Source organism: Helianthus annuus, chromosome 15 (assembly GCF_002127325.2).
Source record: "Helianthus annuus cultivar XRQ/B chromosome 15, HanXRQr2.0-SUNRISE, whole genome shotgun sequence".
NCBI lineage: Eukaryota > Viridiplantae > Streptophyta > Magnoliopsida > Asterales > Asteraceae > Helianthus > Helianthus annuus.
In genome coordinates this window covers 42,529,020-42,555,876 of record NC_035447.2, presented here as the reverse complement: position 1 = coordinate 42,555,876, position 26,857 = coordinate 42,529,020, and the positions used below count along the sequence as shown (strand labels likewise).

General features: G+C 38.0%; 3 protein-coding genes across 3 annotated transcripts; 1 reads left to right on the top strand and 2 right to left on the bottom strand.

The window, feature by feature from the left end:
- Positions 1 to 7,894: 7,894 nt before the first annotated feature.
- On the bottom strand, positions 7,895 to 10,208 carry LOC110911451 (40S ribosomal protein S9-2). Its single transcript, XM_022156071.2, has 3 exons — positions 10,054 to 10,208; positions 8,327 to 8,708; positions 7,895 to 8,234 (listed from the first exon to the last, which is right to left on the bottom strand). The coding sequence occupies exons 1-3, from the start codon at positions 10,079 to 10,081 to the stop codon at positions 8,051 to 8,053; spliced, it is 594 nt and encodes a 197-aa protein (XP_022011763.1). The 5' UTR covers positions 10,082 to 10,208; the 3' UTR covers positions 7,895 to 8,050.
- Positions 10,209 to 22,465: 12,257 nt separating this feature from the next.
- On the bottom strand, positions 22,466 to 23,594 carry LOC110911452 (transcription factor PCF1). Its single transcript, XM_022156072.2, has one exon. The coding sequence runs from the start codon at positions 23,440 to 23,442 to the stop codon at positions 22,603 to 22,605; it is 840 nt and encodes a 279-aa protein (XP_022011764.1). The 5' UTR covers positions 23,443 to 23,594; the 3' UTR covers positions 22,466 to 22,602.
- Positions 23,595 to 24,896: 1,302 nt separating this feature from the next.
- On the top strand, positions 24,897 to 25,568 carry LOC110913625. Its single transcript, XM_022158447.1, has one exon. It carries the CDS (start codon positions 24,897 to 24,899, stop codon positions 25,566 to 25,568), a length of 672 nt encoding a protein of 223 aa, XP_022014139.1.
- Positions 25,569 to 26,857: the final 1,289 nt, after the last annotated feature.

Below are 26,857 nucleotides of genomic sequence, written 5' to 3'. Positions count from 1 at the left end.
TTCTAAAAGAAAACATAATGCAGGAACAAGCAGTAAGATAATCTGTTTAAGTTTGTTAGAAAACTGTATAAAAGAACTGAATAGAATCTGGACAGAAAGTAATAAAATGGAGAAATAGTAAACGAGTGAACCGGGCTTGTGTTTGACACAATTCCCTTAAACAGATTCGTCGTCTGTTCCCAGGGTACACCGGTCCGAAGCAGCAACAGCGCACTGCCGGACTTGAACACTTGCATGAAAGAAAATAGGAGAATGCTGCAGAGAGATCGAGAGAGAAGAGATGGTTTTCGGCGTGTCTCAACTGATCAGCCTAGCCTTCATTTTATAGTGCCAGAACCATAACCAAAATCCTTCTTTTGATTGCAGCGAATTAAAGACCAAATAATGGTCATTAGTATATCGGTTACGAAACTGATAACCATGACCAAAACTGTTAGAATTTAAAAACGAAATAATGATCATTCATTTATTTCAGTTTCAAAAACAGAACAGCAGTCAAGAGTGCAAAAACCGCTCCACGCGGACCCGGGTTTTCGGAACTGTATTCGTGTCCGCAGGACGTGCGGGCACACGCGAGTTCAACTAATTCCGGATCCATTTTTTGCACCCCCTTGCACGCGCGCGGGTAGGACTTGTGGTAAAACATGTCATAAGACTACAATTGCTTGGTCAAGATTTTGCCTTATAATAAATAGTCTTTCTCTTGTTCCCACATCAATGTGGGACAAGGTGGTTTTACCACTTGAGACTTTCCATTCACACCAAACTTCCAACAAGAACATGATTGACAAATTAGATTTGAGAAGGTGAGCGGCTTGGCGACGATGAAGATCAACGGTTCCGCTAGGCCTTATGGAACTCTGGTGAAGTTCTGGTTAATTCCGGCAAGAATTCGGTTAGATCCAGGTTAGATCGGCTCTTGATGAGATTATTGGGACTAAGTTTGATGTTACAATTTTTAACCAAGTAAATGGATAGAGTTAGTGGTGGGGGCTGGATAGAGTTAGTGATGGGGGCAAAAGAGTTAGAAAACATGACGTTGAGGGCTCAGATATCAAAAGATTCTTTTTAGGGTTGATAGGGTTAAAATAAAACAACCACATGAGCCAAAATCGTAATTTTCTCCATATATTAACTGTAGCAGTTTTTTAAAAATATCATTTCTTTTGATTTATTTTTTCTTTAATAAGTTGTGTGTATTAACTTTAAAAAAAAGACTGAAGACGTGGCCATGTTTATTTGTTTTTCTTGACATTCCGGTTAAGTTTCTTTGAAAATAAAGTTCTATCCACAATCACGATAGATTATTATCTGTATCGTAAGTTATAGCAAGTGTTGGTACGGTACTGGTACCGTGATGAAACGAATCGATACCGTCCGAACAACATCGGTGCCGGTCTCAATATCATCGGAACCGGTATAAGTACTTGTTATTTTATGGTTTTTCAATCGATGTAAAACACGTATCGATATTCTTTTAAGTCGCGACTTTAAGTTTTATGCTTTCTCTTTTAGTTACTACACCTAGTGCTAGTATCGTAATGAACCAAACACAACTTAATCTCCGTTACATAACGTAAGGAAATCCCACCAATTTTTTTTTAAAAAAGGGTCGACGTAAATGATGTTATAAAATTTTTGGTTTATAAAAAAAATAAAAATAAAATAAAAGATATGGATGGAAAAATGATTCCCTTGTGGGCATGGTTGGTTGACGTCAGTGTTGGTGACTAGTGAACGAACCACATGATATCTGCGACGTGTAATTTTAAATAGTTCAAGTCTTGTTTTCTTTTTAAACGGTAGGCCCGTCACTAACTCTGTCTATTTTGGAACCTTTATGCTACTTGCTTTCTCATCTCTCTATCACTTCAATTCCTTAGATCTGAATTTCAATTTCAAATTCAATTTCGATTTCGATTTGGTTTCATTGCATTCATTTCTTTTTCCGTTTTTATACACACCGATTTGATCTGATGTGATTATACTTCCAACTTAACAAACTTGCAATTCAGTAACATTAAAAGCTAGGGGTGTTTATAAACCGATTAAACCAATTAAATGGTTCAAAACGTATCAAGTCTGCCGTTTAACCTTTTGGATATAAACATATTTGGGATATTAATTGTTCAATATTAAACTTGAAAAAAGAAATTCGAATCAACCCGAATTCGAATTAAGAATTTGATTTTTGAATTGTTGAATCGGATTAGCATTCGAATTGATTTCCGAATTCAGTTTACGTTTTGAAGTTGAAGATGTGATTTTCGAACCGATTCGACCTGAATATTCAAATTTAATTTTTTTAATTTCCTTTTTTTAAGTTATTTTTTTCTCATAAATCGGTTTATGCCCAAATTTGAATTTTTTAAATTCGAATAAGATTTTGAATTTGAATTCAGTTTCTAAATTTTCAAATTCGAATAACCCGAAAATCGATCTGACTAACATCCTATATTTTCCATTTCTGGAACATCAATATGTATTCATAACCCATATTTGTTATTTTGAAATTTTGTATAATGCAAATTATGATTTTGAAAAATAAACAAAAGACAAAATTGCAGAAATCAACCTTTATGTTATACCCAAACTGCACTTCATACCTTTCACTATAAAATCAGCAAAAACCAACTTTTATGTTTATGTTTTGCTACAGATTCAACCTTTAACACAAACTCTGTTAACATTTTTGGTTAAGTCACCTCACATGCAAAGCATGTGAGGGCCTTTTAGTCATTTTACTTATTCTTTTAGTATTAGTTTTTTTAATACACAATCAAGGGGCGAAATGGAGATTTCCCAAAGTCCAGGGGGTCTTCCTGTTTCCTTTCATTAACTTTCCTTATTCCCAAATTCACCATTAACAAACTCTACAAATCACCATATACACAATTTTATCAAACCCTGTGACTTTCAAATTGTTTCAATCAATTTTTAGTTCAAGTCAGTGATTTTCAGTGAAAAATTCCAACTTTTCAAGCAAATCTATTTCGGACTGATTTATCGGACAAATCTGAATCAAAACTGATGTTATTCATAAATCTGTTAATAATCAAGTTTTGTTGCATTGTTTGAACATTTCGAACGAACTAAAGTTTGATTCGGAAATTTTTTTTAACAGTTGAACTAGGTAAAGAACTTGATCAGTATATTGTTCATAATCAATGCAATGAGCAGATGTCATTTGCAAAGTTATCATTTTTGGTGAAATATATCAGATCTGAGTTGAATAGTATTTGAATTGCTAATCTGAATAGTTTATAATGATATCACAATACATCTAATACAGTAACTATTTCATATCAAAAATTCATAAACAGCGAAAAATGAGATGAAAATGATGATTATTGGATCTGATTCTGAATTTGTATTCTGATAGAAAAGACGAATTCTGATTGTATGTTCTGAACGTTACGATTAGGATTTCGTTTTGTTTGATGTGATTTGGAGTGATCACATGTGAAAGGTTTGTCATTCAATCGGTATTCGTAATAACATAAAAGTTGATTTCTGCAATTTTGTCTAAACAAAATTAGTTTCAACCACATGAATGCCCTAATAATATAGTAAAGGAGAACTCCACATGTCAAAAGGTAAAAATGAAAACAAATTAATGCTAGGAATGGCAGTTCAGAATGAGAAAGGCAAGAGCAAGTGATATTGGGTGTTTTGATTTCCATGATAAATGGTGAAAGGGGGTCTTTGGTTTTAGTTTTATTAAAAACATCTACAAAAAGCCACTAATTTATGGGGCATGGATTTATTTTAGATGGGTATTTGGTTTCCAGTTATACTCATTCAGGTACAAGTGATATTGGGTGTTTTGTGTTGCTAGTGTAATATGAAAAACCTATTGGTTTGTAGGAATTGGTATGGTAAATGACTAAATGCCAGAAGTTGGTCAATAGCGAGTTGACCAGGACGGCTCTGGGACTGTTGCTAAAACTTGATATTCCTTGTTATCAACTAAAACACAGTGATTGAGAAAACTAGAAGCATGAATTATGTGATGTAATGCGCACAGCGTGTGATATCATGATATCGGATTTGACTGTAAATAGTTACAAAAGATAGAGGTCATGTAACATCCAGACCCCTCAAATTTGTTTTTGGTGAGTAGAGACTTCTCAGATGGTCACATATACCTAAAAAACGTATATACCCAAACCCCCGCCACACTCATCTTGCGCCCCTGTGTATAGGTGATGTTACTATATGAGGAAGAGCTATACCTATAACTTAAATGATAGTTTAGAACCATGAGATGATAAAAGGTGTCACAGACGAAAGAATTGTAAACTAGTTATAGATACAACAGCAAATGATTCCAGCCCAGCTGGTTGATGCATTGGAAATGATGGGGGAGGACTCAGATTCGACCCTTGATCCCACCCGAGTTTTCTACTACAATGCATTTACTCCAGAGGGTCGGCTCTTGTGGAGGGTGCAACTCCTGTCATGTGGCAGGAGGCTGGAAATTTTCTCGGGGACAGCGTAACGCCCCTCTCGACCAGGCGTGGGCCCGGTTAAGACAACATGGTCCTGGTAATGAGTGGTGGCGGGCCTGCGTCTTGCGGGTGTGAATTAACCGTCTGTTGTGAAGTTCACCTGTCAAAAAAAGTTATAGATACAGCATAAGCACAACAAGAAAACGTGGTTACTCGCACACCAACCATGTCAACATAAACTACATATGACCAAAAACATGTGAAACGATATGACTTAAGTTGTAACTTAGGCTACTCGGTATGGCACCCGTCCCCGGGTCGTCGCGGTCCGGCGCCGCTGGGCACACCGTGCCCCACCCCCCCCCCCCCCCGGTCACGTCGCCAACGTCCGAGTTGCGACGTTTAAGACGGTCGCTAAAAGACAAAAAAGGTGTGGGGACCGAAGACTTTTGACCGTTTGAAAAAAAAAAATTAAATTCAGAATTTTAATTATTTAAAAACTAACCGCTATAATTCAGAAAACACCCCATTTCACTTCCATTTTTATAAATACTCACCTATTTAACCCCTTTTTTCATAACTTTTCACTCTCTACCAACCCATTCTCTCTCACATTTTATTACCACTCTTCCCTTTTTATAAAAACTCTTCATATTTTGTACCATTTTTTACCCGCTACCACCCCATCTCTCGCTAAAAAATTATCATGGCTTCACCCGTTTCTTCCATTTCTTCAATTTCTTCTATGTCTTCATCGTCTTCGTCCGCGTGGTATTCATCATCTTCGGAAGAGGATGCTATTATGCACAACATGATTATGAACGCGGCTCAGGTGTTCATGGCGGCCGATGAAGGGTCGTCCCAACGGCTAACTAGACGAGCAAAATATAACCGAGACCAAGAAGGTATTTTACTTTTTTTCCTTATGTTTTATATAGATTTTAAAATGTATTTTATAATTAATTTCATTTATGTTTTGTTCTAAATTTATAGCCGGCCACGATAAACTAGTAGCCGATTATTTTGCCGACGAACCCGTGTACCCAGCCGAGATTTTTCGACGTCGTTTCCGCATGAGTCGTCCACTATTTTTACGTATTGCAGGCGACATGGCCCAGTCTGATCCGTTTTTTACATTGCGAAACGACGCTAGGGGGCAAAGGGGTTTCAGTAATTTACAAAAATGTACGTCGGCCATTCGCCAACTTGCGTACGGTTTCGCACCCGATGCATTGGACGAGTACATTAGGATGTCTGAAAGAACCGCACGTCGATGTTTGCACAAGTTTTGCCAATGGGTTGTCAAATTGTATAGCAAGCGATACCTGCGGAAACCGAACGCAAACGACGTTCAAAAATTATATCAAACACATGAACAGAGACATGGTTTCCCAGGAATGCTCGGGAGCATTGATTGCATGCACTGGCAGTGGCAGAACTGCCCAGTTGCATGGCAAGGTCAGTATACTAGGGGAGATCAGGGACATCCGACTATCATTCTAGAGGTTGTTGCGTCACAGGATCTCTGGATATGGCATGCTTTTTTTGGTCTACCTGGTTCGCTCAATGACCTTAACATCATATACCAGTCACAGATTTTTGATGATGTAGTGGCGGATACAGGTCCAGACACAAGCTTTACGGTTTCAGGGGTGAAGTACAGGCGAGGTTACTACCTAGCCGATGGGATATACCCAACGTACTCGACAATCGTTAAAACTATCCCGCACCCGACCGACGACAAAAGAAAAAAGTTTGCAAAGTTTCAAGAGGGCGCAAGAAAAGATATTGAACGGGCTTTTGATGTTCTACAAAAAAAATGGCACATCATTTCACATCCAGCACGTTCGCAAACACCAAGGAGGTTACGACACATTATGTACGCTTGTATCATCCTTCATAACATGATCATTGAAGACGAAGGGAGAGCGATATGCGAGTACGACGAAAACGCGTCTATTGGAAATTTTGTTCCAGTTAGTGAGGAACAACAAGATTTGAACGCCTTCGCTCTACGTAACGAGTACACACATCACAACCTACAAGCGGACTTGGTGGAGTACATTTGGAACAACGCTCCCAACGAACTCGGCCACGACATGGAAGACGAAGACTAGTAGATTATTTTAATATATTAGGATATTTTTAAGTTTTTTTTTAACTTTATTTTTTTAAGTTTATGTTTTTTTTTTTAATTTATTTTTTTTAAGTTTAATTTTTTTTTAAGTTTATGTAATGTTTTTTAATATTAATGAAAATATTTTGTTACTTTATTTGTTAAATGTTAAAAAAAAATTAGAAGATTAAAAAATAAACCATAAAAGTGGTGGAAGACAATGACTAGGACCATCCTCCCATGCCCCCTAGTTTTGGAGGATGATCCATCCTTGGGAAGACTATGACGTGGCGGATCATCCTCCAAGGATGGTCCATCACCATACCTTGTAGTCTTACGACTATCCCTTAACATGACCACAGAGCCAGATTGATGAGAAAGTTGACAGAACTAAACAACACATACTAAGATGAGATCAATTTGTGCATGTTGCATTTGAAAAACAAAGTGAAAAGACAAAATAATTGGTATCAAAATTAATTAATTAATTACTTCAGTTGTTCTTTTTAAAATTGTTATTAAACAGCGCATTACCTTTTATGTGGCCATAATTACCTCAAAAACCTTCCTGTTGCTCTTAGTTTTACAGGTGACTAAAGCAAGTTATCATACTTAAAATTTGGACGTCTTGTAGGAGATGTTCATGTAGCGAAACAATCCAAATCCGGTGGAAAAGAAATATATAGGATCCACCAGGTGCAAAAGTGGCAGGAACAGCATGCTGCATTCCTAAATGTGTGATGTTCATTTCTGTATCAATTAGTATTGTATTCAGATTGGCAATGCCCAGTTAGATTCTCATCTGAGAACCAGATACTCAAGTTCCAACAAGCATATTCGGCTAAATACAAACCTACAATTGAACATCTGTGGTGAGTGTCGCCGCACTCTTTGTCGATGGATTGTTCAAATTTACACATGGTAATGGAGAAAACCCTAACTAGTTACAGGAAGTCACGATCGATTCTGTTAACGCTATTGATTACAACCTGTCGACTAGGTATTGACTTCCAGGTTGCTTTGATGCTGACTAAATGTACCGACTAAGAGTGGCAGTCTTGTCTCGTTTAAAGAATTAGACAAACGGCCTAATTTGGTAGTTTCGGCATGAACACCAGGTCAAAATGGGTCACCGACTGGTAACGTAAAACGGGCAAAAAGGTTAACACCACCACCCGTATTACCTGGTTTAATACTGGAACTCACAAACAAAACAATGTCTGAAAACACGTAGAAATCAGCGTTCAGATCATCACGTAGAAATCAGCTTTAGGTCTTAGTGGTCTGAGATTTTTACTATAAAAATAAACACCGCAAAGAAACCCGGTAAAAAGAGATCAGCAAACACAGCAATGTTCTATAAAAGCATAATGATATGATAATAAGTTTCAAAATAGCAACTCCAAAGCATAAACTTATCATTAACTAAATCCAAGAAAAAACATAAAAACCAACAATAAAACTAAGAACCAGGCACGTAAGCTCATTCTTCGTCATCCTCGTCAGCATCCCCACCAGCAGCCTTCTTCGCAGCCGCCTTCTGATTCTTTCGCTTCACTCTTCCTGGTCGGCCACCTCCGAAGGGACTAGTGAGCGAGAAGTCAATGTGCTTCTGTGAGTCAACTCTCACCATAAACGAAGGCACATTCACCACCTGCCTTCCAACCCTACAAAACAACAATTAAATCAATGTTAAAAGTTAAAACAATACAAAGTGACGCACAAAAAAAATTTGTTGAGTTCATAACCTTCGTTATACCTGATGTGTCTCTGTTTAATGAGAACTCTAGCATGATGAATCGACTTAGCCATACCAGTTTTGAACACAAGGGTCTGAAGACGACGTTCAAGAAAGTTCTCGACAGTAAGTGCCAACACGTAATCGAGCTTGTTCTGGCTCTCATCAAGCAGACCATATCGGTTCATTCTCCTCATAAGGGCTTCACCCTCAAAGATCCTACGTGGGTCTTTCTCCTCAAGGGTCAGAAGCATTCTTGCAGCGTTACGGATACGGCTCAAGGCATACTGCACCCTCCAGAGCTCACGTTTGCATCTAAGACCGTATTCACCGACAAGCTTCAACTCAGCGTCCAAACGTTCCTTCTCGTAAGGACGTCGTGGCTTCTTGAATGTCTTACCATCTAAAACACATTGAGACAGTCAGTTACACTCAACCTTGTAATCTTACAATGAAAATAAAGCAAAACAATAGGGTTTTTCATCAGTCCATTTTTCAGTTTATTCGGTTTGAAGTTTTTCTTAGAAAAAACAGAAACCAAACCACATAATTAAGGCTGCAAACGAACCAAACGTTTGGCGAACAGTTCGTGAACCGTTCGGCGAGAAGTTCGTTTGTGTTCGTTCGTTTATTAAACAAACGAACACGAACAAGAAATTTCGTTTGTTTAGTTAAATGAACAAACATGAACAAATGTCGTGTTCGTTTGTTTATGTTCGTGAACGTTCGGTAACGTGTTCGTTTGTGTTTGATAGTTCATTAGTGTTCTTAGCTTTTATATTTATTTAAATACTTCAAAATTCCGACAAATTAAATATCTAATAAGTGCCAGTGTATTATATATTTTTTTCATGAACGATTGTTTGTGTTCGTGTGTTTCCATTTGTGTTCATTTGTCTTCGTCAACGTTCGTTTTTGTTTGTTGCCTAAAATTAACAAACAAACACAAACGAACACGAACAAGTTCATTTTCATTAACAAACGAACACAAACATAAAATCTCATTCGATATGTGTTCGTGAACGGTTAGCGAACGCATATATTTCTTAACAAACGAACACAAACAAGGTCTTGTTCGTGTTCGTTCGGTTCGTTTACAGCCCTACACATCATAAAAGTTCAAAACCAAAAGAAAAAACAGAACTTGAATTCAATTCTATTACAGACCAAATAAACACTATAAACTGTTAATTTTTTTTTATTTTTGTATACCATCGTTTTCATAAAATTAAGTTAATTAAATGAAATTGTGCTAAATTTGTAACTAGATTAAGTTTAATCAATCTATATAATTTCGAAACAATATCACAAACTTTTTTTGAACGGCCAACAAATCAATCCCGAGCACTCTCGGGGCACCCACTGGACAAACGGAGTACTCCGAGAGTAACCCGAGTCGCCCACCACCAATTCCGGGGAAAACTCGGTAACACACCCGCCCGTAGGCAACGACAGTAAAATTACCGGTAAAACCCGTTTGGCTCAAGGATAACACAAACTAACTATAACAATGTGAATTAACACAAGTATCAACATAAACAACTTGTACGGATGACGAAATCAACATAAGCATCAATAAAACCCTAATTCGGTCACCAATTCAAAACAACATAAATTAACTATAACAATGTGAATCAAAACAAGTATCGATACAAACAGGTTGTACAGATGATGTTAACCTCTACACAAACAGATCATATACAGCTACAAAAGTATGTAACTATAAAGAAAGAGAGAGATGAGATTACAGTTGCGGTAGAAGGAGACGTGAACCATTGTTGTACGACGTCGTTACGACGACGGCGGCTAGTTGAATGATCTCTTCTTCTGGCTCCCGGCGGCCTGCGCTGCTTCTGAAATGTTAATGGAACCCTAATTCAATATATAGCATTAGGGATATGAAGCGAATATGTCATGTGGATTATTTTGTTGGGCCGGTTGTTGTTTGTGGGCTGGGCTTCATTTGTTCTTCATGGACTAAACTTTGTTACTTTCGTTTTTGTTGCAAACGATTGTTTGTATTCGAGGGTGTACATTTGGGTTTTTTTTTCCCCAAACTGGTTCGGGTTGCTGTGAATGGTTTGAGGCCTGGTTCGGGTCATAAACTGGTTTTATAGGAAAATAATTGAACTCTATCCAAATCGTTTGGGGTCGGATTGATACTGATTTGGGCCCAAAACAGTCTGGGCCGAATTGGTATCGCTGATGAAAATTCGAACTAGTATACAAACCTGGGGGTTGAGTTGGGTTGATACTGGTTTAGGTCAAACCGGTTTTTCATGTGGTTCCAGGTCGGGTAAAGTTTCAAATCCAAACCTTTTTTTGTACACCTCTAATTTATATTCTTTAATTATACTGGAGGCAAATTTATGTCTTGAACATTGTTAAATTAATCTTTTATCAAGTTATTTCGTTTGAAATTGTTGAAAGAAGACTGATTTTCATGATAATCTTTGCATCCGATCTCGTCTGGGTTTATCAATACTTGTCTCAAACCCATATTCCATTATCATCCCTAAATATAAGAAACAAGAACTATTGTATGTACTCGTTTATGAACATGGCCTAATTGCATTAATCTAGTGGAGCAAGTTATATGTGTTTATTATTCTTAACAAATATTGTAACTTGTAGGGTTAAGCCCGTCACATTTGCGTTTCTCTTTATTCATGTACCTTGTTTATGAGGACAATGTACAAGAATCTTTACTTATTGCCTTTAGTCAATCTTTAAACTCTTTGTGGGTGTTTTTCTCTCTCACACGTTACCAACATTATTCTAAGATGTTTTCATTTGACATCTGGTTATCAGGTAAATATTATGACGAATATAAGTTTTTAAATCGAGTTTTAATCAACTTGAAGTAGAAACGTTGTATAGAATGTCGTCATCCAACCTCCCTTGCATTTACCTGGGGTTTTTTTATGCTAAGTATCGAAGTAATTTGTTGGCTTAGAAGGATATCTCTTTAATATTTTGGTAGTCAACTCAGCTTATTAAAGTCCATTGTATATAGGCATAGAAAAAAAAGTATAATGGTCCTTTTGCCTTTGAAGGTTCATGTTATTTGAAGCTTACATGTTTCAAATCATACTAGGTAAATAAATTTTTGGTGAGGATTTCTTAGTGCGCCTTCTTTTTGTGCTTACATCATTTAAGCACTTAGGTAAATATTATCCATGCTAAGATAATGTGAATTTCTATTTTTAAGTTATAATTATGACACAAATATATACACCCTATTTAATTTATGACATAAAATATATTGTAAAAAGTATAATATAATATAAATGGGTTAAACGAATCAACCTGCCAACCCGACCAAGTTGACCCGAGCCCGACCCCTTTAGCTAAACAGGTTCGCGGATTCAACCTGAAACTAACCCAGACCCATTTAGAGTAAACTCAACCCGCGAATTTTGTGCAGGTTCGTATCGTGTCAGAGAGTCACACACCTGCTTTGGAATGATGTTTAACATTAGGAATGTGTGCAAAAATGTCAAGTGATGTGAATTTCTATTTTTAAGTTATAATTATGACACAAATATATACACCCAATTTAATTTATGACATAAAATATATTGTAAAAAGTATAATATAATATAAATGGGTTAAACGAATCAACCTGCCAACCCGACCAAGTTGACCCGAGCCCGACCCCTTTAGCTAAACAGGTTCGCAGATTCAACCTGAAACTAACCCAGACCCATTTAGAGTAAACTCAACCCGTGAATTTTGTGCTAGGTTCGTATCGTGTCATGAGAGTCACACACCTGCTTTGGAATGATGTTTAACACTAGGAATGTGTGCAAAAATGTCAAGTGAATTATTTTGTTGGGCCATGCTTAGTTTGTGGGCTGGGCTTCAATCGTGGTTTATAGACTAAAAACTAGAAGCGCACCCCGCCGCGATGTGACGGAGGTTTGAAGATGTGTTGCGAAACCGAGTCAATGTAGCGGTGTTAAAATATATTAACAGATCCTTTTTTCCGGCAAGTTAGATTAGGGTGGTTTATAAAGTATATTTACTAAGCACAATCATTAAGATAGTAAATCCGCTTTGAGTACAGATTATTGCACCATAAACCATCATTGTCCATTTACCCTTGACCATATCTATACGTTCGAGAATCAAGGTTTGTATACGTTTTGTTTCTAAACATATGTATGTGGTTGTCGGCTCCCATGCAACTTCACAAATTTTAGATATATGTAACTATGTTAAATGTTTTTTCGATGGTAGACCACAACCACCAAAATCATCTTAACAATAGCCACCATAACATCGCATTCGTCAACACCACAACCGTAAAAAATAAAACCACCACCAACCATATATAAAGATTTTTATTACTCGTATAGGCACACCTAGAGCCGTATTTAAAAGCCCAAATCCAACGGCCAGTCTTTGACTACGGCCACACAAAGCATCTGCTTTTGAATGATCAAATTACGTGATTTCTTCCATCTTTTCATAAAAGCCATTCAAAATTGAATTTATTTCTTTTCCTTAAGGATGGTTCTTATCAGCAGTAAGAAATGCATGAATGCTCCCCTTCACTTCCACCCAACCACACCCAAGATCAACTATAACCCCTTTTTCTCTCATTGTCATTTTCAACTTTGCAACTTCATCCCATTTACCATTATCAGCATAAAAATTACACAAAAGTGTATAATACCCGACATTTATCCATTCATATTGATCAATCTGATTTTATAGGCATTTCTCTAATAAACATGTAAGCTTCTTCCCATGCACGCAAAAGTAAATCAACTACACAAGCATAATGTTTGAGGTCAGGGACAATACCATAATCTTCTGTTATACCCTTTACCCAAAAAAAATCTTCTGTCATAATCTTGTTATAGTCATTAAAATAGTAAATTATATAAACGTCAAAGTAAAAGTTGCACATTTGTCCCAACGGGTATTTTTAAGAAATTAACGAGTATACCCGATATCCGTGGGTATGCCCGATAACCGACGGGTAATTAACCGACAAATACCCCATGGGTAACGGGCCGGGTATGGGACAGAGAATTACAACTGGGTACGGACTTGGGATTACCAATACCCGGCCCAAGCCCCGCCCATTGCCATTCCTAAAAAGCATGAAGCCCTTCTAAAGTGGTACAACAAATGAAACACATGGTACAAGTGGCCCGTTGCCATTCCTAAAAAGCATGAAACTCCTCTAAAGTGGTACAACAAATGAAACACATGATATAAGTTCTATTGCATAAAAATGTTGCAAATTAGAGTATATATAAATGGCTACTTCCAATATTATAGCATCATACTTTATATTCTTTAGTTATTTTTAAGACAAACTTCTGACTCATATCTAATATCTTCATATTCTTAAGTTAATAAATTACCGATATAATTTGATCTTTAATCTTTTACTTCAGTTGTAACGTTGCCCGATCACATTAATCTAGTGACCACTTTATATTTATGTGTACTTTCTTATTCTTGTTTTTTATCAGTCTTGAAATTGTCCATGGACATTTGTTTGTGGGATGTTTTCATTTGGTATTTGGTTATAAGGTTGAGGTGGTATATGAGTTAAATTTTTTGGGTTGAATCTCAACCATGGTTTAATCTAGCTATAGATTGTCGTCATACAACCTTGCGTATCGATAATATGGTAAAGGTTTCACAATGAACCTTTTTTGTTATTGTTGGTTCAGTTCTGTTTGTTCATGAAGGAAAACATATGAATCATACCTGTCACCGCAGATAGTGCAGAGGAGAATCCAGTGAGAGAGTTCGACATGCCTGTCATCTTGATCTGGTTCCTCCTTAGGGTGCTGACTGATGATGGTGCTAAGAAAACCGAAAAGGGTATCGGTTTAGGAGAGGAGGTTTCGTGATGATGTTATGGCTTATGGGGTGTGAATTGTGAAACTGAGTAACCCTTAAACCTCCACCTTATTCTCCTTATATAAGCACCCAGGAGGAAACCTAATTAGTTACTAAGGGTAATATGGTCCATCAACAATTACCAACTAATTTAATAATAGGTTCTAATATATTTTGATCTCTATAATGTAAATGATTAAGATGGCTATATATTAAATATTAAACATAATAATATTTAATCTTACATTCTCCCACTTAGCCGAGTAATCATTTACTATGAGTATTAGATAAGCCTGATCAGGAGTTAACACTCATTTTAGCCTTAAACAAGTACTATAGCAGAAAAATACAGCCGTTGAATCATTATGCGACTCAGGACCCCCATTAATCATACTATAGCCTTAATTTAAAACATAGTCGTTATGATCAAAATACGCGTAAGCCCTTTGTTTGATTTGTAACTTTTTATTTGTCTATATGCCATTATACCGGTTGAACATATTCTAACAGACATACAAAATCAAACTTGAGGAAATTTCATTAAACATAAAACATAAGCTAGTACAATATGCTCAAATAAGGTCTTTACATAATCCCATATTCCGAACATGTTCTTCATAAACCTTAGGAGGGAGACCTTTAGTCATCGGATCCGCAAGCATATCCTTAGTACTAATATACTCGATACAAAGATTATTTTCCTCAACACGTTCACGTACAAATAGATATTTCGTATCGAGATATAAACCAGCTCCAGTCGAACTGTTACTGTTCGAGAAACTAACGGCAGCTGAATTATCACAGTAAAGCTTCAATGGTCTAGAAATGGAATTAACGATTTTGAGTCCAGTGACCAGATTTCTAATCAACATTCCATGACAGGTTGCGTTATAGACAGCAATGTACTCTGCCATCATTGTGGAAGTTGTGGTCAACTGTTGTTTATGACTCTTCCAAGAGATAGGGCCGCCTGCTAACATAAAGATATAGCCCGAAGTGGATTTCTTGTCATCTTTGCATTTGGCAAAGTCAGAATCAGAATAGCCCATCACTTCTAAATGATCACTTCTTCTATAAGTCAGCTTATAGTCTTTCGTCCCTTGCAGATATCGAAGTACCTTCTTAGCTGCTTTCCAGTGATCTAGGCCAGGATTAGTCTGATAACGGCCTAGCATTCCAGCAATATAAGCGATATCTGGACGAGTACAGACTTGAGCATACATCAAGCTCCCGACTACTGATGCATAAGGTATCTGGCTCATTTGCTCCTTCTCAACCTCTGTTGTCGGACACTGAAACGAACCGAAAACATCTCCCTTAACTACTGGAGCGACGGAGGGTTTGCACTGTTGCATGTTATACCGTGTAAGGACACGATCTATGTAGGCCCTTTGGGACAATCCTAAGATCCCTTTGTTTCTATCTCGGTGAATTTCGATGCCAATAACGTAAGATGCATCTCCGAGATCCTTCATGTCGAAGTTATGCGAGAGTAACCGCTTCGACTCATGCAACATGTCTAAACTATTACTTGCCAATAGAATGTCGTCAACGTAAAGGACAAGTATAGTAAAGTTGCTCCCACTCATCTTGAGGTAGGTGCATTGATCCACTTGATTCTTCATAAAAACTTGCTTCTTCATGACTTCATCAAACTTGAGGTACCACTGACGTGATGCTTGTTTTAACCCGTAAATGGATTTCTTCAGCTTACAGACTAGATGCTCCTGACCTTCAGGCTCAAAGCCTTCAGGTTGCTTCATGTAAACATCTTCGTCCAAATCTCCGTTAAGGAAAGCGGTTTTAACGTCCATCTGATGCAGCTCTAAATCGAAATGAGCTACTAGGGCCATGACGATCCTTAATGAATCTTTACGAGAGACAGGTGAAAACGTCTCTTGATAATCAATTCCCTCTTTCTGAGTGTAGCCCTTTGCAACCAATCTCGCTTTGTAGCGTTCAACGTTACCATTCGGATCCAGTTTTGTTTTGAACACCCATTTGCATCCTACGGGTTTGACTCCGTTGGGTAATTCTACCAAATCCCAAACGTCATTTTTCTTCATGGAATCAAGCTCATCAATCATTGCTTTATTCCATTCAGAAGACTGATCACTGCTAATGGCTTCATTGTAAGAGATAGGATCATTGAGCTTTCCGGGATCCATTTCAGTCAGGTAGGTAACATAATCATCCCAATTAGGAGGCCTTCTTTGCCTGGATGACCTCCTGAGTAGATTATCGGGTTCAGCGTTGTCTTGGTTTTGAGCGTTTGATGTGCCTTCGTCATGAGGTATAATGGGTTCTGATTGTAGAGGTGAATTTGGAGTTGGTGCAGTAACTTCAGGTGTAATAATTGCATTGGGTACAAGAGGAGTAATCGGAGTAATGGTAAGCGACGAGTCTCTCCCCCCCGCGTCTTGTACTTCTTGCAATTCTTCGTAAGGGTTGGTACTGCTCCCACTGACCTTGAAATCCTCCAGGAACGCAGCACGCTTGGTTTCAACGATACGGGTGACATGGGAAGGACAATAGAAACGATAACCCTTAGAGTTCTCAGGATACCCGATAAAGAAACAGGTAACTGTCTTAGGGTCAAGTTTCCTTAGGAAAGGATTGTAAAGTTTTGCTTCAGCAATGCAGCCCCATACTTTCATATATTTAAGACTCGGTTTCCTTCCTGTCCAAAGTTCATAAGGAGTTTTAGGGACAGACTTAGAAGGAACTCTATTGAGTATATGAACAGCTGCTTTTAACGCTTCAGTCCAGAGGAATAATGGTAAGTTAGTGTTGGCTAACATACTGCGCACCATGTTCATAAGGGTACGGTTTCTTCTTTCAGCGACACCATTCTGCTGAGGTGTACCAGGCATGGTATATTGGTTCACAATCCCCTGGCCCTTACAAAACTCATAAAATGGACCAGGAGCTTGACCCACATCAGTATGTCTTCCATAATACTCACCGCCTCTATCTGATCTCACAACTTTAATCTGACGATCTAATTGCTTTTCAACTTCAGCCTTATAATCTTTAAAAGTTGTTAGAGATTCAGATTTCTCCTTAATAAGATACAAGTACATGTAACGAGAATAATCGTCAATAAAAGTGATAAATGAAGTATGTCCTGTTATGCCAGCGATTTGGTAGGGACCACTAATGTCAGTGTGAATGAGTTCTAATAAATTAGAACTCCTAGTGGCACCTTTCTTATTCCCTAATGTCATTTTACCTTTAAGACATTTGACACATGTTCCAAAGTCAGAGAAATCGAGAGGGGGTAAGACTTCATCCTTTACGAGACGATTTAATCGCTCTTTTGAAATGTGGCCTAAACGCTGATGCCACAACATGGATGAAGTCTCTAAGTCTCGTTTCTCTTCCATCTTTGTGAGTGATTCATTAATGTTATATGACAACAAAGATTTGGAAAAGCCATCATCTAGTTCTAATCTATAGAGACCTCCATCCAGAACACCAGTACCATAAAGAACAGAATCATAATGGATAGAGAGTTTGCGATGACCATGTGAAACAATAAAACCGTCCATGTCTAACTTTGGTCCTGATACAAGGTTCCGAGTTACCTCAGGAACATATAAGGTATCATAAAGTTTAATACATAAACCAGTTTTCATAACTAATTGTAATGTTCCAATGGCCTTCACTTCTAATTCTCGATCATCCCCAACCTTAAGCGTTCTTTGGTTTCTTTCCAGCTTCCGGATTGAAAGGAATCCCTGAGTAGAATTGGTAACATGAACCATAGAACCAGAATCAAACCACCAAGAATTAGCAGGAACACTTAAATTATAGGACTCAAGTATCATAAAATAATCGTTACCTTTCTTAGCCAGCCACTCCTTAAAGTCAGGGCATTCCTTCTGCATGTGTCCTGTCTTTTTACAGAACTTGCAGCGGATACTGCCTAAGGAGTTCTTAGAGCTGGAAGGTGCACTTGTATTAGGGTTAGGATTAGACTTATGGACTTTAGAAGCATCATTCCTCTGATAATTGTGCTTCCTTTTCTTAGGATTGGAGGTAGTGAAATTGGCAACATCAGTATGGCGATCCATCCTCATACGCTCCTCCTCCTGTACGCACATAGCGACCAGCTCACTCATCGTCCATTTTTCCTTCTGAGTGTTGTAGTTGATCTTGAATGCTTCAAAAGAAGAAGGAAGCGAAGTAATGATGAAATGAACAAGGAAACCATCACTGATTTCCATTTCCAGCCCCTTCAGCTTATTGGCCATGTCATTCATCATCATGATGTGCTCGCGAATGCCGCTCCTCCCATCATACTTAGTTGTCACCAGCTTGAGAATAAGAGTACTAGCGTGCGCCTTAGACGTCCCTTTGAACTGAGCCTCCACATGTTCCAAGTAGGTCTTAGCATCTTCAGAATCAGGAATAGCTCCCCTGATTGCATTGCTTATGGATTGCTTCATAAACATAAGAGACATGCGGTTACACCTAGTCCACTTTTCATGAGTTAACTGCTCAGCAGCAGTACTTTGAGTGGTAAGGTCCGCTGGCTTTTTCTCTCTTAGAGCATAATCAAAATCAAGCAATCCGAGAGTAAGCATGAGAGCATCCTTCCATGCAGCAAAGTTATCACCAGTCAAAGGTGGAATCCCTCAGTTGGGTGCTGATAGTGGAAATAAGATGAGCAAGTTATGATACTAAGGAAGAAAAAACTAATGTGATCTATGGGCACGTTAAACTAAGGCAGGCAAAATAATGACCATTTTACATAATGAAGCTGTGATAATGTCTATTACTAACATCAAAATAATAGACTTAACTAAAAATTCTACTTAAACGAAAACAAAACAGCTTTGGCCAGAAGTGTAATCATTTAAGCATATGTGCAAAGTGGTTGTAACAAATCAGCTTTGGCCAGAAATTGAAACAATCACTTTAGTTATGCACTTGCTAAGTATGCCATCTATGAAAGAATTAAATCAGCTTTGGCCAGATATTAAAACATTCATGCTTATGATGCACACTTAGCATAGCTTTCGTAATACTTGAATGATAAGTAGATGTATCAAGTCAGCTTTGGCCAGAAATGATATATCAAAAGCTCATTCAAGTTAAGCTATTTCTGGTTTTGTAAAACATTACATTATCTGATTCTGATTAATTAACTAAGTAAATTACAAAACCATTTTCTTTAGTTCACATTTAAACAGCTTAAAATAATGAGATTGCGAGTCGCAACCACGATTTCGACTAATGACGTTATGGTTGCGAGTCGCAACTACGGTTTCGACTAGTCACGTTATGGTTGCGAGTCGCAACTACGGTTTCGACTAATCACGTTATGGTTGCGAGTCGCAACCTCATGGTTGCGAGTGATGACGTTATGGTTGCGAGTAGCAACCTCATGATTGCGAGTAATGACGTTATGGTTGCGAGTAGCAACCTCATGATCGCGAGTAATGACGTTATGGTTGCGAGTAGCAACCTCATGATTGCGAGTAGCAACCTCATGGTTGCGAGTCATGACGTTATGGTTGCGAGTAGCAACCTCATGGTCTCGACTAATGACGTTATGGTTGCGAGTAGCAACCTCGTGGTCTCGAGTAGCAACCTCGCTAACAGCTGTTAATTGTGATATCATAACCGAAAATTCGAAATCTAAGGGATTAAAAGATATCCTTTCCTGTTTAAGCTGATCTAATTTTGTCAACAGATTTCGAAATTTCAATCTCTTTATCTTTTAACAGTTTTCTAAAAAATTTAGAGGACAAAATTAGATCAAAAACAGGAAAAACACTTAATAATCCAAATCATATTCCAAATCATAATAGAATATTCGAATTTTCACATGAACATGATGAACCCTAATCATAAAAAATAATATTCTGGAACCCGAAACCTGAATTTTGATAATTTTACTAAACAGATTTCGGCTAAAATTATAATCCAGTTAATTCGGTGATCAAACAATTAACCTTTTCATCGAAAAACAGAGATCTCGAGTCGCAAACTGATGAACTCGAAATCGGCTGTCACCGGTTTTAAAGGTTTCAAAATTTCGTTTTCCAAGTTTCAATCCCAGAATTATGGATACGAAAACAGAACTGACTAATCAACATATGCTCTGATACCACATGTTGGTTCAGTTCTGTTTGTTCATGAAGGAAAACATATGAATCATACCTGTCACCGCAGATAGTGCAGAGGAGAATCCAGTGAGAGAGTTCGACATGCCTGTCATCTTGATCTGGTTCCTCCTTAGGGTGCTGACTGATGATGGTGCTAAGAAAACCGAAAAGGGTATCGGTTTAGGAGAGGAGGTTTCGTGATGATGTTATGGCTTATGGGGTGTGAATTGTGAAACTGAGTAACCCTTAAACCTCCACCTTATTCTCCTTATATAAGCACACAGGAGGAAACCTAATTAGTTACTAAGGGTAATATGGTCCATCAACAATTACCAACTAATTTAATAATAGGTTCTAATATATTTTGATCTCTATAATGTAAATGATTAAGATGGCTATATATTAAATATTAAACATAATAATATTTAATCTTACAGTTATGATTTAAAGCAATTCGTGATCAAGTAAAGTTGAATGAAATCTATGGATTATTAAGCACTTAGATAAATAATTAAATATTGTTCATGGCTTCATGCTGAGAAGAAGCTTTTAAAGAAACTAGCATGCATGTTTCATCATTGCTTACAAGGAAATTCATAAGTAGGTCCAATGTTTCCCTTTGGAATGATGTTTGGTTTGGGGAGATATTGAGGTGATGCATATTTCAAAAGGCTTTAAGCTTCAAAACGAACCAAAATTGTCATTCACAAAGGCTTCAAACAAGCATCAAGTCATGGGCTTGGAAGAGCAACGTGATCCGGAGGAATGAGGTAGGTTATCTTATCGAGTGAGGCAAGCCGAGCCAACCTAAGCTAGAGCACAGGCTTGAAGTTAAACAAGCTAGCTCAAATCGACTCAAAAAATCTTAACTAGCTGAAAGCATTAAGCTTGAGTCATTGAGTCAACTCAAGGCTCGGCGAGCCAACCCACAAAAAAATATTAAATATAACTACTATAGAAAAAGGCCAACTTTTAAGGGCTAGCAATAAAGCATAAAAGGTCAAATGGACTAAACGGGTTAAAAAGGCTAAATTGGACTGTTTGTTTTCAACTGAGAGGGTTCTTAATTTATAGATAGTCCTAGGCGTGACAATCACCCCCATACGCAGTGGCGGACTTATAGTGTGAGTAGGGGTAGCACGGGCTACCCCTCAACCTCGTCTCCGTAGTGTAAAAATACCCCTTAACTCCATTTCCATAGTGTAAAAATACCCCTCAACTCCGTTTCCGTTATATAAAGGATACCCCTGATCCTAAAAAAAAATAGGATACCCCTAACTTTTTGGGCTAGTTCCGCCACTGCCCGTACGGATGATCATACTTGATGAGGTTTGTCCCTGCCGATACCCAAATGGAGAATTTCTAATAGGCCGTTAATCCTAAAATTTCCACCACCGAAGAGTCATTAAATATGGAGTTCTCCTTTCATGTACAACCAAAACACACAAGCTCGTTAGCTGTAATTTAGGCCAAACATCTCTTATGAATCCAATATTTGTTTTGATTATAACCTGTGTAGGATTTGCTCAAAGTGTCCGGGAGACGTTGGCAACAAGATTATATTTGGACATCATTCATGGAATCGATTTGCACTTAGTCGTGTGATGAAGACCTACACACAATCACAAACCTACACACAAAACACCTCATCTCGTGCACGATCTCTAGCAAACTTTTGGACCAAATTTACATCAACTCATTCCAACACTGATTTCTGTCTTTAAAACTTAAGCTTGGAATATTTTAATGGAGCTCAAAGAAGCCTCTCAATCCAAATATCCAATGCACCCTTTGGTGTATTTAAAAATATTGTAATGAGGTCTCTTTGTGATTGAAAAATTAGCGTTTTCAATTAATACATTCATACTTGTCGACATATGTATATTTTCATGTGATTTCTTTTTACGGCCAAAATAAATATATTAACCGACCACACAGAAGTGCAAAAACTCAATGTTTATACATAAAGTATTTTTCATAACAATATATATATTTTTTAATAACCTAAACATTATATATATGAATTCGTTAATTACATAACCAATTTTAAATACATAACATCATGAAATTCTATAAACTTTGTTTATTTATGCTAAAACTAGATTGACTCGATAAAAATTCGAATCAAACAAGCTCGAGTATCTTTGTTAAAGCTTCACTCAGATAAAACTTCAAATCAAACAAACATACCTCTTAATCATATAATTAAATACATGAATTACATTTACTAAATCCTATAAAAAAAAACATGTAAAATTTTGCCTCTTTGGTCTTCTCACAATAATAATACCTTGCATAAATATGTATCTGATCTTAAGAGTTGTGGCTGCTACTTGGTTCATGTTGATGATCTCCGTAAATCATGACTTTCTGGTGATCAGAACCACCGCCGGAAAACGGTCTACTCGAGCTTAACGCCGCCATCATCCCGCCTGTTGTCGCCATGGCTCCATCACTAAACTGTTGTCCGTGAAAGTGACCCGTTTGCGCACCAAAACTCATTAAATTCCTAAACTCATAAGGATTATCCGTACTGTTACTATTATTATTATTACTACTACTATTACTAGTAGACGAAAAATTCCACTTGGGATCATAGGAAAACCCTGCACTACTTGGAATTTGTTCGTTACCCTCCGGGACACCAGACGGGTTCATTTGAACAGCCCTCGGATCCAAGGGGGGCGCAAAATCCATTAAATACGACGTCGGTTGGTTTGCGACGAACATAAAACCGTTTTTGTATGACATAGGTCCAGCCGAGACCGTGGAGCTGGATCCGCGGAGTGAGATGTTGAGAGAAGTAAAGTTGGCTGGAATTGTTCCAGTTCCAGTGGCTGCTATGACGGAAGGTTCCGCCTGTTGTAGCAGCCACTCGATGGTCTCGCCGTCAGACCTGTGTCCCAGCTCACGAGTGAGCTGGAACACTCTAGCGGCGCACAAAGCAGGCATACGGATTCGACGGCCCCGGCCGTCAACTTTCGTATGCCTGTCCTTTGTTGTTCCTCTTTTTTGTTGTGGCTTTGGTTTGTCCGGTTGTTGCGGCTCCGCAGTTGAATCGTCGTCACCGTTAACACTGGACCTGGATTGTTGTTCAAGGGGTTGTAATGGGTGGTTTGGCCGGCTGAAGTAGTTTTGGTCGTCGGCTTCCATTTTATGGTTTTTGTGGGTGTGATTTTGATTTTTATAAGTAGAAAATCGTATGGATTTTTTTTTTTTTTTTTTTTTTTTTTTGATTTCCTGAAGAATGGGGAAGGTGTGGGTTTTTATGATTTTCTCACACTATATGGGAGAGGGGTGGGCGTGGGTTTGGTTCATTGGTTGTGGTTAACAAGCATGATGAGATATATAGTGTGTTTTTTTCTGATTTTGATATTTAATAAGACTTTCTTGCCTATTTTTTCAGATTTTGATATTTAACAAGATTTACTTGCATTCACATCACATTCTTCTCTTTAAATCGCTTTCTTCAAATTATATATATGGTTTTCTTTTAGGCATTTTCCGTAAACATCCTTAAAATAAAGATAAGGTTTAGAAAATCTACATAAGTTTTAAGTATTCACACTTAGTATTCATCTCTACATATAATTTTGTAAGCGTATAAAACCGAGAGAAAACAATAAAATATGTATTTGTGAGTAATATAGACATGGAGATAGAGAACCTAACGTGAGAGGTTGTAAAAAAATAAACAAAGTTCAGGAAAAAGACTTATTTTGGTTAAATAATATTGATAGAGATTGAGAACCATTGTGAATGCTCTTAGAATCAATAAGGACGTGTATATCCCCCTTTCTTTTTATTATTGCCATGGAAATAATTAGTTTGTTTATGAAAAGGGTCATGGAAGCCGGTTTGTTCGAGGGGTTCCAACTTCCCAATGGGGTCCAATCCTTTCCCATCTTTGCTATGCGGACGACGTGCTTTTTATAGGTAAGTGGACGGATAAGAATGCGGTTACGCTTAACCGTCTTCTTCGATGGTTATACTTAGTCTCTGAGCTCAAAGTTAACCTTCAGAAAAGCAATATTTTCGGTTTTGGGGTTAGCGATTCCGAGAAGTCGAGAATTGCTTCTATTCTGAATTACGGCGTCGGCCAAACCCCTTTCTCTTATTTGGGTATTCCTATCGGGGTCAACATGAAGAGGGCAAAGTTTTAGGATCCCGTGGTTAACAAGTTTAAGTCGAAATTATCAAAATGGAAGGCCAAGTATTTATCTTTTTCGGGCAGGATTACTTTGGCTAAATCGGTTCTAGGAAGTATTCCTTCGTACTTTCTTTCCCTTTATGTTGCCCCAAAGTGTGTCCTCAACAGATTAGAGAAGATTCGCAGGGATTTTGTTTGGGGGATTTCTGATTCTAATAAGAAACTCAGGTGGGTGCGCTGGGAAAGGCTTCAAAAGTCAAAAAAGATAGGCGGGACTGGTATTGGAAGCATTAAGGATTTCAATTATGCCATGTTAGTCAAATGGTGGTAGAGATATAAGCCGAACCCGAACCAACTTTTCGCTAAGGTGATCTCTTCGGTTCACAAATCTAATTCTTCGAATCTCATCATTCCCTTAAAGAAGTCGGTTCCAGGAGTGTGGAATGATATAGGGAAGATGGATAAGATTTTCGAGAAGGAAAACTTAGCTTTGAATCAGAATTTAATTGTGGAGAATGGAGTTTGTAAGTGGCGAAATGCTTCAGATTCTTTATTCTCGGTCAAGCAAGTTCGGGAGGACCTCGAAAAGGCTCGGCTTAATTTGTCGGGCATCGAGCCGAAACTGAATTGGAATAGCTGGGCTCCTCCAAAAGGAAACTTCCTTTTATGGAGAGCGGTTATTGATCGGGTAGCGTCGAGGGAGGGGCTGGCAAAAAGGGGTGTGCCATTGGTCGATGTGAACTGTCCACGATGTGGTTTACATGTGGAAACTTCCAACCACATTTTTCTATCTTGTCTTTGGGCTAGAAGTATTTGGTGGAACGTGTTGGCTTGGGTTCGTATCAGGTTCCCGGCGGATTGCTCTTCACTCGCGGATCTGCTTAATTATGTCAAAGAGAGTCCGGGAAGTAGAGTATGGAAACGAATTGTTAACATGGTTTGTATTTCTACGGTTTTGAGAATTTGGAGTGCGAGAAATGCGAAGGTTTTTGATGACTGTTTTATCCCGATTATGAAGACGGTGGACCTTGTAAAAGAGGACTCCTATCTTTGGATATGCAATCGTTCAAAGTGGAAGAAGCCCAAGTGGGAGAACTGGATGATGTTCGATGTAGTTGAGTTGATGTAATTGTCCTGTTTTCTGTTTTCTATTGTTTTGTTTTGTTTTGGATTTTCCCAGCTTCTTGCTGGCTCTTTATATTTATATATAAAGTGATTTGTCGTTCAAAAAAAAAATAGGGTTTACTTGTTTTCAATGTTATATCATAAAGTGTCATATTAATGTCATATAGATATGAGCTCTCACTCACTTTTTTAACTTTTAATATTTAATGATTTCATAATTTTCCCTACACACCACTCATTAAATAACATTTAAACGAAAAACATAAAAAAGAAGAATGAATCTGACTGGTTGGTTCCATGAGGCCCGCCACCCCTTCTCCTTCACAACGCCCATTACATGCATTAGGAATGAGCAATTGGTATCAGGTACGGGCACCAAAACCCATTTTCCCCACTTTTCTGGACCGGCACCGGTTTCGGTACATTACTTGTATTTTGTTGATTTACCGGAAAATACCGGTATCAGTACCGTACCGATTATTTTCGGTAGTGTTACCCACTTTTCCCATTTTCAGTATTGGTTCGATACCATGCTCATCCCTAACCTGCATCACCCCTTCTCCTTCTTGGTGTCTCGACGCCGTTGATCACGCCCCTAGAGAAAGTGTTTCACTCGGGGTTCACGACCGTATGAGATGGAGCGTGACACCATTACACTTGGCCTAAGAGTAAAAGATATTTGGTACTCATGTAAAAAGTCGTAAAAAAATTCAAACATTGGGGCATGCAAAGTATAAGGTGATAGAATGCTGTCAAAATCATTATCATCATCATGCTCGGTATATCCCACCAATAGCAAAGCTAAGATAGGTGATGTAATGTAAATTACATCTTTTCCATGTATAGTTTGTATAATAATTCGAGTCGTTTTCTGTTGTTTTACCATTGGTTTTGTATATTATTGTGTCTTGTGTGTTTTGCAGGATTCTGGAAGTAAAAACGAGCTAAGACGTTAAAGAAACGAGCACACAGGAGAAGGTTTGGGCTTAGTAAAGGATTCTCATGGAATGGAAATGGATATTTGAGAAGATTAGATGATAAACAATTGAATTAAGAAGTCGTAGGCGAAAACAGTGAAGAAAACGGAGTTGAAACAAAGAAGTTATGCCGAAAACGGGTTTTGGTGTACGGATGGTGGTCGCGTCGCGCGACCACGAAGCATTAAGAAGCCCGCGCGACGCGAACAGATGCATGTTCAGCGTGTGGAAGCCCATATTTCACCCTATTTAAGCCCATAAACAACCCTAAATGTAACATAGACGAACTAGAGCATTGAGAGGACGAATTTGCAGC